The sequence below is a fragment of the Periplaneta americana genome, chromosome 10 (genome assembly GCF_040183065.1).
Source record: "Periplaneta americana isolate PAMFEO1 chromosome 10, P.americana_PAMFEO1_priV1, whole genome shotgun sequence".
NCBI lineage: Eukaryota > Metazoa > Arthropoda > Insecta > Blattodea > Blattidae > Periplaneta > Periplaneta americana.
In genome coordinates this window covers 183,093,575-183,105,661 of record NC_091126.1, presented here as the reverse complement: position 1 = coordinate 183,105,661, position 12,087 = coordinate 183,093,575, and the positions used below count along the sequence as shown (strand labels likewise).

Sequence of the window (12,087 nt, the reverse complement as noted above, 5' to 3'; positions counted from 1 at the left end):
GTATTTTGTATTAATCCAGTAAATTAAACTAAAAGTAGTAACTATAAAGATGTGCATTTAATATTTTTTGAGGTTAGAGTTTTCCGGGCTAATAGGCCGTGGTCTACTGGCGATGTAATGACCAGACATTTCGTCCACAACTGCGGCAGACATTATCAGTGGTGAGACACTCTGGGGTGTAGTGTTTTCTTCAGCGTGGCAGGGACAACTGGTGCTGCGATTGGTTCCATGTCATGACTTATAGGGGGAACTTGGTGTGGCTCGCTGTTCACAGTGCAGTCCACTCCAGGGGTTTTGTTGTTGGCAGTGTGGTCTGCGCCGGCAGTTTCAATGATATGGTTGAGGACCATGGTTTTATGTTAGTGTTTCTAAGTGCAGGATACCACACTTTATTTACTTTCAAACCCTCTTCCTTCCTGTTGAAATTGTCTCTGTGTTTATATATTTCAATGGCCTCATGGTGTAGCCTAGCGTGAAAGTGTGAGGTGCTGCTCAGTATATCAGTATCCTCAAATCGGACGTTGTGGTCGCCTTCCTGGAACACATTTTCTGCTACTGCCGATTTGTCTATATGACCTAACCAACAGTTACTTTTGTATTCTTTGATGCGGGTTTTGATGCTCTGTTGTGTCGTGCTGATGTACACCAAACTGTTCGAGCAAGGAATCCTATACACTCCAAAAGACGACAGAAGATCACGTGTGTCCTTGGCCGACCGTAACATATAGCGCATCTGTTTGATTGGCAAAAACACAGTTTCCATGCTATGGCATTTGAGGATCCTGCTAATGCGGTCTGTGACATTCTTAACATAAGGCAGGAATGCCGTACCTCTCTTGTTGGCTTGACCTTGGCTAGGACTGGTCGATGTCTTCTTTCTTGGATTTAAGGACCTCTTGATCTCCTGTGAAGAATTGCCATTGGCCTCCAGTGCAGAAGTGAGATGGCCTATTTCTTGCTGCAGATACTGTGGCTCAGATATGCGTTGGGCTCGATGAACAGGAGTTTTCAACATAACTCGCTTCTGTCCGGAATGGCGATTGGGGTCCTTATGTAGGTTACTGTCTGTGTGTGTAGATTTTCTAAAGATTGTATGACCTAGGGAGCCGTCCGTATTTCTACACACCAGTACGTCTAGAAAAGGTAGTTGCCCATCCTTTTCTATCTCCATTGTAAATTGTATCTGCGGATGGAAGTTATTTAGGTTCGGTGTACATCGGCACGACACAACAGAGAATCAAAACCCGTATCAAAGAACACAAAAGTAACTGTTGGTTAGGTCATATAGACAAATCGGCAGTAGCAGAACATGTGTTCCAGGAAGGCGACCACAACGTCCGGTTTGAGGATACTGATACACTGAGCAGCACCTCACACTTTCACGCTAGGCTACACCGTGAGGCCATTGAAATATATAAACACAGAGACAATTTCAACAGGAAGGAAGAGGGTTTGAAAGTAAATAAAGTGTGGTATCCTGCACTTAGAAACACTAACATAAAACCACGGTCTGCAACCATATCATTGAAACTGCCGGCACAGACTGCACTGCCATCAACAAAACCCCGGAGCAGACTGCACTATGAACAGTGAGCCACAGCCAGTTCCCCCTATAAATCATGACACGGAACCAATCGTAGCACCAGTTGTCTCTGGCATGCTGAAGAAATCACTATGCCCCAGAGTGCCTCATCACTGATGACGTCTGCCGCAGTTGTAGGCAAAACGTCTGGTCGTTACATCACCAGTAGAACACGGCCTATTAGCCCAGAAAACTCTAACCTCATTACATTCGAAGATCAATATTTTTTATTCATGTAAGGGTGTTATTTTCTCTCAATAGTGCATTATGAGCCCAATATAACTAAGTACCTTTAAGCAAAAGATTATGACGTGTTGTATTGTTGATTTCCCTGCACATTTACCATATTTTGCTGTGTATATGTAATGGTACTTACCATATTCTGTAAAATTGCATGGAAATGTTCTACATTTTTACTGAAATCACCGATTTGTAAAAAAATTTGTGAGATTGATGTAGGCCTACTGATTAAGAATCCATCATATGATTTTTTTTTTTTTTTTTTTCCATGTTCTACACTGCATTAAAAGAATATAAAGTTTTCGTTGATTATCTCAGAAATATGCTTTTGGTACTTACCACAATAGACTTTTCAGTCCTCAATTTTGTCTCTTGATTTGTATTGAGTGTCTGCTGGTTATGTTATTTTGAAACAGCCAAACTGGTCGAACTTGTGTTCCTTGTCGGCCGGTCTGAGTCATGTTATCTGATAACAGATTTTGTATGCAGTTAAGTTGAGTGTGGTGCTAGTTTGATACGTTTTATTGCTTTGTGTGCGGTTCTTTGTGTAATATGGTGAGAATTCGATATAATATAGAACAAAGAATATTCATTTATGACAGTTGTAAAAAATAATTTTTAAAATTTCTGCAAGAGGAAATTTCTTCATAATTATCCCAGAATACACAAACAATCCTTTAAGTTAGTGAAAAGAGTGCAAATACATGGTATTCGTTGTCTGCAAACTTTTCAAACAGAATTGGCGCATTTTTAAGTGCAGAGGGTAAACACTTCAATCATGTGACATAATGGTGAGCAGCACTTGATTATTTCTAATAAGTAATTAAAATAAGACTATACATCAATAATGCAAGTTATTAAAACTGTAACTAACATGTTAGTGGCACAGCACTTTCCCAATACCAACCTATTAAAATAGGCCATGCCAAGGCTCCAGGACAATCTGGGAGTGATCTAAGGCTGTGCTTGAGTATGGGTTTGAATCACGTTTTGACTGATAACTGGGTTGGGTTTTTTTCAGAGTTGTCCCAGATTGTAACCCGAATGTCAATTTATGGTGAATATTGGTCTCATTGTAATTGATAACTTTGCAGTTGATACAGCATTGTTAAATTAATTTTAGAAAGAAAGAATTTTTTTTAGTGGGTTATTTTATGATGCTGTAGCAACATCTCAGGTTATTTAGCATCTGAATTAAATGAAGGTGATAATGCCGGTGAAATGAGTCCAGGGTACAGCACCGATAGTTACCCAGCATTTGCTCATTTTTGATTGAGGGAAAACCCCAGAAAAAACCTCAGCCAGGTAACTTTCCCCGACTGGAATTCGAAACTGAAGCCATCTGGTTTCATTGTCAGATGCGCTAACCTTTACTCCACAGATGTGGATAGAAAGAAAGAATTCACAGTCATCATGTTATTGAATATTAATCTTTATACATACAGTCTTTCCATTAATGTAAGCAAACCTCATTTTTGGGTAAATGTTGATATTGTTACATTATGTATGTTCCAGAAACTTCAAACATTACTACTTGGACCCCTCTCAGAATTGTCTTCTGTGCCTCATGGCGATGTTCGTCAGCGCCAATTGGAGTGTGTTCTGCAGGTGTTACATGGAGCAGGAGAAACATTGTCCCATGGCTGGCCATTGGTACTTGGAATCATAGGTGCTGTGTCTGATCATCATGGGTAAGTTATACTGTCTAAATTTGTAACCTATCAATGAAAATTCAGTTTGCATAATGTTGAACTATTCATATTGTCATAGAGGGGCCAGGTTGTAGGTTGAACTGTTGTATAATCATGAATGTTGCACATGAATTGTTTTTATAAAAAAGAGATGGACATCATAACATTTTGTAATAAAGACACTGTGGTTAAACATATATGGTAATATTTTTCACTAGATTAATTAAATATTAGTTCATTTTTTAACATTTTCAAACGAGTTGACAATAAGAGTTCACTTGAAAACCAAATTTTTAAGTAAAAAAATAAGTAGCTCAGAATCATGCTGATATGCATTCTCATCATTTCTTGGCTTTGCAGAATTGCAAATATTTTTAAGCATTATATTTTTGGAGGAACATATGAACATATGAATTTGTGAGAAGAGAAAACCAATCATATTTCTGTAACCTAGGAATGTTGTACTCTTTTCATTCAAAATTCATTTGATTGATATTCAGAAGAATGTGAAGTTCACAATGTGCATAAGTGGATATATATTATATTTTGTACAAGTCTTGGACATTAACACCTCAAATGAGTCACTGCCAACTAACCCTTATCTCCCCACTCCAACTTTCCTGGTTAAACAGTAATGTTTTGATTCGATAGGAGTAGCCACTAAGGTAACTGTTGCTCAGTGATGGATTGTATAAGGCAGGCTCATCATGGGAAGTCAATCGCGCCACAATTTCCACAAGGCATAAAAACTAGAATAAGTTTTGCTTTCAGGAAGAACACCATAGTGGCAGATTTGTAATTTACAAATATATAACTTAAATATGAGATGGCATTTTAGTGAATATGAATTTTATGAATATGCTGCGATAGTAATTATCATCAATAACGAAGCTAAAAGTTATGAAACATAAGTAATGAACTTCTCGAATTAAATATTGAAAACATTGGAAGAGTTAGTTACCGAATTCCACAGCAAATTGTAATAATTATGAAGCCCTTACATGAGGGATGAGTTGCCTCATTGCAGCAACTGATGAAATGTGCTCTCAGAAACAAAATGTATTTAAAATTTAAGAACAGAGAAGGGGAAATGGGGTTTGATATTGAAAGTCAATTAAAAATTAAAAGTACAGTTTTTTTTCTTGTGGTTTTCACTTGCATTACATGTTAGCAACACTGCACAATTAATCATATTTACTAGGAGAGATGATCTAATTTTAACAGCAATGAACAATGTTGGCTCTTGTGATATTCATTCAAGCCTTACAGATTTTGATCTAGTTTGGGTTTTCATACTTTCACTGATATCTTGTGAACCAAATATAGGCCTATACAAATTATTAACAAGCAAATTTCGTCCACCCTCAAATGAACTTGAGTAACACTGAATGATGTTGTATTTAAATAGGACTAATCAAGTAAGTATTTTCAGTTCTTGTGCGCTTTCCATTTGTAGTTTAAGAGAATAATTTAGTTATTTCCTTTGTACAGTTTTTATTAAAATGAGATAAAGTCCTGCAGGTTAAAGAAACATAAAAACCGTTTATTAATATGGACAGGAATTGTGATTGATTAAAGATGTGAATTTCGCCACTGATATTGATGTAACAAGTTTTGCTTGTAAACAGAGAGAAGGGGCTTAATTCCCAGGGCTACTTTATGCTGTAATATATGGAATTAATATATCTTTCATTAAACTTTCTGATTATTTTCGAACTGAATGTGGATTTCTATATCTTTATTTCTTGACATTTTAACGCACATCAGTGTTGTGATGCTGCTGAACTACGTTTTCATTATCAGACTGGATGTTTTCTTCATATTCATTATACATGCCGCTACTGTCTGTTGGAAGTGGCTGGCATCTGTCAGTCTGTGGACCAATCCGGCATTTGCCACTAGAAACCCTATCAGATTGGCTGATCCCAGAGTTTCAAACTGCGACCTTCTGAATTGCGAGTTCAGTGCCATACTCATGGCTTGTCAGTATATTTTTTCATTAATAATCTTCCTCGTATGGAATCATGAAAACTTTGTAACTAATTCAACAGTTCAATGCATAAATATACGTCAAAAAATGACTTTCATACTCATCAACAAGTCTATCGTGCTATCAAAAAGGAGTGCGTTATATGGCAATACAAATTTGTAATAGCCTCCCTAAGGATATAAAAAAAATGAAAACATAAGATTATTTAGGGCAAAATTAAAGAAGTACATAATTTTTCATGCCTTCTATTCTGTAGGTGAATTTATGACATTCAACAATACTTCATGAATATTTCTGTCTTTTATTAAATATTGATACTAAACCTTTGTGTTGTACTAGTAGACTATATTGTAAAACTTTTCTGTACATATTTCAACTAGACTGTGACTATAATTAATAGTATAGTACTACTAAGATTCTTTTGACATGTTCCACATTCTAGTTGTCAAGCAATGTACTAATATCATGGAATGTAAATAAATACAATGCAATCACAGTCTAGTATATACAGTTGCAAAGCTCAATACGTAGTAAATATGCAAACATTAGATAGTTGCTCACCACTAGGATCGCTAATATCGCCTCATTACAGGCAATGCAAAATAGTACCGTCACAGTCTATTGTTTCTAGCACCCTCAAAACTCAACCTTCGTGACTGTATATAGTAGACTGTGATACAATACCACTGAGCCACCTCGCTTGGTTCTCTCTCATTTTGACTACAGTTGGAGAAAAGAAGTATTAACCCGTCAATTCCCAGTGACAGGTTAAAAAATTAATTTCAGTTATTTTCAATGATATGTGCCATTGAGGGTCCAGATATTCTCTTAAAAATGTTTTATTTCGAAATTCCAATATGTATGTCCTTTGGAGGGGTGTCACCTACAAATGACACGAGGCAATATAAGTAACATTTCAAACAATCTAGTGGTTCAGTTTACAGTCATATTGTCTAATAATGCAATCGCCTCAAGCATACCACATAATGTACATAAACAACACAGTTACTTTTTATATTGTATGTAACATTATTATTATTTTTGACATACTTCTTTATTTGACTTTCTTGGTTTGGAATGTATAGGTTATTTCAAAAGTCAGTTCAAACATTAAACCGCTATAAATATTATAATATTTGAGATAGGGAGAAAACAAAAACATCACAGTGTTGGGCAAACAACGGGGTTTACAAAACATTGGGAAGATGTCCGCTGTTCTCTTGTTCAACGTACAGCATTCTGTCTAGGAGACAATACACAGCATTTTGCAGATAATATCTTGGAGATGGCATCTTTCAGTTGCAGTAGGGCTGTTGTATGTGTCGTTCTTTAAGGTAACCCCACAACCAAAAGTCGGCTGGATTGAGATCTGAAGATCGTGGAGGCCACATTGTTCGAAAGTGCCTACTGATGACACGATCGCCAGACATTTGCGTAATTAATTGTTTTGCAGGGATAAAGATGTGGGGTGGAGTGCTATCTTGCATGAAGATTATGTTTTCAATATCTTGATTCCTCAGTGTAGGGATAACGAAGTTCTGTAACATGCTGTAGCGGCGCTCCCCATTTACTGTAACAGTCTGTCTTATTCCATTATTGTCTTCTTCGAAGAAAATGGGCCAATTATGAATTGTGAAGTGAAGCCACACCTTACAGTAACTTTGAAATCATGAAGACCTCGTTGAATTGAAGTCTGAGGGTCATTTTCCGACCACAGTCTGCAATTATGCGTGTTAACTCCACCATTAAGAAAAAACATCACAGTGTGCTTTGTCTGTCGAACCAATCATTATTAATTGCAATCTCTGCTAGTACAAATAAAGCAAAATCATATCTTTCCCACTTGTCACTTTCTTTTAGTGCAAACGTTGGTTTTAATTTATATGGATACAGATTAAGATGTTTTCTTAGAATTCTCCAAACTGTGCTATTACTCGTCTGAAGTTGCCTGGACACGTGAGCAACACTACTAATTCCATAATAATTATTTCTACTTATTTCATTATTTGCATGAGGCACCTCAGCAACAGTGACATCATTGATTACCTGTGGTCTTCCAGATTTCTTCTTATCAGCAACAGAACCAGTTTCTTCAGACTTCCTGATTAAATTCTCATAATTACGAATAGAACATGGGCCTGCTCTTAAATTGTTAAGAGTTCTTTTTTTCTCAGAATTTGAGTAAGACTCCTATTGCTTTCATAGTAGCATTGCATCAGCTGTATTCTAACATTTAGTGATAGAACCATGGTTTGAAACTTACAAATTTTTGTAACAGTAGGTAAAATCACTGATCAACAAAATTATAACTATAGCAACTGTGGAATGTGAAAGGAAACAAATGAAAACCAAACCCCGTTGTTTGCCCAACACTGTGATGTTTTTGTTTTTTTCCCTATCTCAAATATTGTAATGTTTATAGCATTTTAATGTTCGAACTGACTTTTGAAATACCCCATATATACCAGCATTGCAATTGCAGACCAACTTGTGACACTTCTCGCACGTGATTCTTGTGTCTTTATTGCAAAGAGCAAATCTTCTCTGTCTCCAATTCTCCTTCACATGTTCTTCTGTATCACCACTAATACAGGAAACCATCATTTTTACTCTTGGTGGCCAACTCTAAATCTACATTTTTGTTGAAACGATCAAATCTGCCCAGCAATTATTAAATAAATTTTATTGTATTTCTAGATCAATGCAGGACAATCTACTTGAATCTTTGTGCTTTTCCCTTCCACAACTGCAATTTTCTCCACTTTACATACAGGGATCACTTCATGACTATTAGAGAGATCTGGTATAATACTTTTATAATGCCATTTAGCGACCCTGTTGTCCTTGTAACAAATGTTCCTTCCAACTATTTTCCTAATTATTTTCGTATTTTGTATTGAACATTTTTGGATGCGACTACCTCTGATGGCTGTTAAAAGTATAGGCATATTTGGCAGTTGTTACTGACTGGTTACCTCACACAGTATCACTTGTGCAGTAATGTACAATTCGCGATTTTGTGTAAGGAGTACAGATTGACATCATGACAGTCATGTCGAAAATATCATCTGTGAATTAGAAATCGAAGCATTGAACATTGCAAGCACACTCTTTGCTACACACAAGCAGTGCGCGAGAGATTGTCTCAATGCCTGCAATGTCAACGTTGCTCTTTTTTGTTCGTGAGTGCACACAGGGCTTCGTAAGAGCAGATGAGTTGGTCACCACTGGATTAGATTCATGGCTATTTATAATAAATTATTCTTCATCACCTGTTTCTGATATCAGTAAATACACGTTCATCATCCACCTATTTCCTCTATGCAATTTCTGGTACCCTAGTTGTTTTACTCTTTTTCTCTTCTTCTGCAATGCAAGTGTTATCTGTGATGCACTGCTATTCATTCACTAATTTTCTTGCCTTGCTCAGGAAGTGAAGATGAAAGACAGTTTTGATGAATTTTCTTCTGCTGTCTTGATCTGCTGAGGATGTCACATTTACTTCATCTTGTTGTGATTCCTTTATTATGCTCCTTGCGAGCCTGCCTCGACTTTCCCTAATTTATAGTTTCGTCCGCCACATGGTGAATCTCAGAGAGCAGACAGTCATCCCCTCCTGCCTTCCACCATCGCCGCTCTTGTTGAAGGAGGGGAGTACGGTTGGCCACCCAGGTAGTAGAAACATTTTACTCGCAATGACCGGCTACTTTGTCTTGTCGATATTGCATCACTCACCCTGCTACTGCAGCCCACCCAAGTAGTTCACTTGAAATCCGCAAGAGGGCAGTCAGGCGAGACACGCATCGTGAGTGGGGGAAATGCCTCCTCCCCATTGATCCGCGTCAATGTGACGTCACTAGTCACGTGACGGGTGGGGGAGCCAGCCTATCCACGCCTTTATAAGCGTGTGTCTACTGCGCTAGAACTCAGAGCTCCGCTAATCTTCAAACTAACAACTTCTCTTCACCTCTGAGCGCTTCACTCCCTCACCTCTCATCCACTATTCCTGGCTTCGAATTCCCACATTCACCCCGGCTTGCTCAACCCTAGCCCTTCCTTCAAACCCCCTGCAGTGGTCAGAGTCGCGGGCCATGTTTGCGAGCTCGATAGGTGAAGGTGCCTAGTTCACATCTCCCTCTTACTCACCACAGTCGCTCCCTTTTCTTTCGAGCAAGCTTAATTTCACCTCTTTCCAGACACTCCCGTTACCCCTAACTTCTTATATCTCTCATCCTAGCTCCGTCACATCTTCAACTAGTCTCAATCAGAGTCATAGGAACAAATATTACAATATTCGAGATTCTCTTAAGGACATTCCCGTTTCCCCTGCCCACGACCCAGTGGAGAAACTAATTATTGAAATAAATATCTGTATCTGTAACCAGAGTTTTTTCTTTCAACATCGCAATATCATTACCACACACGCACTTCGGCCTATCTTGTCTTGTTACTCCTGTTTCCCCTCTCTACACCTGCAACTATAGCATTCAGCAGAGGGACGTCAACGGAGACCGGCGCACGACAATTTGTTGTAATAAGCATGCTTGCAGGGAAATGGTTCAGGTTTAGTTCTGCCTCGTCGCCATTTTCCTCACCAGTCCTGTCGCCATCTTGAGAGTTATTAAGATTATGTCCTTAACAGGTACATCTTCTGTTTGAAGATATTTATCAACACCTTACAATTTCACAAACTTCCAGGCTACAAAGAAAGAACAGCAAATATTATATCGTGAATGCCCCTTGTCACCTGTAGGTGAGACTTGTTTTTTCTCCTAGGAAATTGACAGCTTGCTGAATCTGTTTCGGTTATTTTTTGCTATGAACCATTAAATTATAATTTCAAATCAAATATTATGTATATATTACAAATTTACACCTATCTTTACTGATACTTTTACTTCTAGAACAAGAAGAAGTGTTGGCATTGGTATTTTTACTCGCAGCCATATTTTCTTCCCTATTTTTGAAGTCTGAGTATGTTAATAATTGAAATTATATTCTGTTTCTCCAACAAGGGAAAGTTGCTCAAGGCCAATTTCATTAATGCTAAACTAAAATTTTATTCACACGGTAATTTATATGGATTTGAAGTGGCTATACCTGTAGGTGAGACAGGGAATTGAAGAGTTAATAGAGGAATCTAAGAATAAAACATGTGTCTAAATTTTCTGCTTGATGATCCACAGGGAGAACCTAATTCGTGTGGCATTCCAGTGCCTGCAACTGGTAGTAACAGACTTCCTACCTGTAATGCCATGGAGATGCCTTCCCCTCTGTGTTGACACAGCAGCTAAATTTGGATCCCAAACTCAGGAACTCAACATTTCTCTCACTGCTGTGGGACTTATGGTACATCAATTATTTTCAGGATGAGAAATATAGTTAGGGAATAAATGTTATGAGAAGCATTGTTGCTTAACTTCCACATAACCAAATTATTTCGATTTGAAGAAATTTACTAAGCTGATGCTGCAAGTGAAAAATAATCGATTTTTGTTTTCGTAGTGGAACATATCAGACTACTTCTACCAGAATCAGGAAAAACTCTGTCAGTCTTTGTCTGGGGATACAGCAGTGTTTCCTGATTTTCCTGGAACACCAAACATGCCACCATTTGATAAACTTTGGATGTGCCTTTATGCCAGGTTAGGTAAGTAAGCATTGCCATTTTTATGCATAATGGCTGTATTTTTATATGAACTTGTAATTATTCATTCTTTAGTTTCCGCTGTCCTGTTCTTCCTTTTTCAGACCTTTATATACTTATTTCAAGAAACAAAATGTTATATTATGGAATATTTGAAGTACCGACAGAGTCTTGATGTATATTTTGTGAATAGCTATTCCTTCTCACAAAAGGCACCATCTACAGAGAAATAAATGTGAAACTGTACCCTAGTGGGTAAGGAATGAAATTGGCTCACAGTTATTTGGAAGTTAGCTGTATACTGCATGTAGAAGACCTAATATCGTGACAGTTGTTAATTGTCTGAATAAATTTCCTGTATTTCAATTTATATTGTCTTTAAGCCACAGTAGATTTACTGTAAACATTATTATTACTGTTGTATTATTAAATAATATACATGAACCATGTAATTTCACAGATATTCAGGAATCCTGCTGACAATAATCTGATTGTTTTACGTAGATATCGATCAGTATAATTGATAATTGATATATAATTTATTATGTGACCATAATACCATAAAGTTATGAGTTGAAAATGAAACACCTAGAAATTACCGTAAACACGACGTTTTTGCATAAACATAATTGATTGTTGCTGCCTCTTCTATTTTCAGATGACACCAAAATAGCATGTGAATTGTTAATCATTCAATTAACAAGGCCAGTGATAAAACAAGAAGAACAATTTTGCAACTTTTAAAAATATAAGATTTCAACAGATAAAAATCCAACGACCTCCAAACTCTATAATGTTAGTTTAGTTTTCACAGTTAAACAGCATTCAGTAGAGTATATTAAGTATATGTGAAGATCATACCTCATATAGTCGTATCCGTAACTCTCTTCTCAGTACTTGCTAGTTGAACAATTCTGTTGAGAATTTGAATTAGAAG

At 37.2% G+C, this 12,087-nt stretch overlaps 1 protein-coding gene across 17 annotated transcripts in view; it reads left to right on the top strand.

Annotated features, from left to right (window-relative positions):
- mon2 (Mon2 homolog, regulator of endosome-to-Golgi trafficking) overlaps positions 1–12,087 on the top strand; it is a 272,572-nt gene that overhangs the window by 123,497 nt on the left and 136,988 nt on the right. For all 17 annotated transcript variants that reach the window (XR_011334650.1, XR_011334648.1, XR_011334647.1 and 14 more), the window contains 3 exons: positions 3,338–3,513; positions 10,690–10,852; positions 11,009–11,153. Coding sequence is in view for 9 of the 17 variants with exons in the window: in XM_069838580.1 (XP_069694681.1) it covers positions 3,338–3,513; positions 10,690–10,852; positions 11,009–11,153 (484 nt within the window). In the remaining 8 variants the exon portion in view is untranslated. The remainder of the gene's footprint in view (positions 1–3,337; positions 3,514–10,689; positions 10,853–11,008; positions 11,154–12,087) is intronic.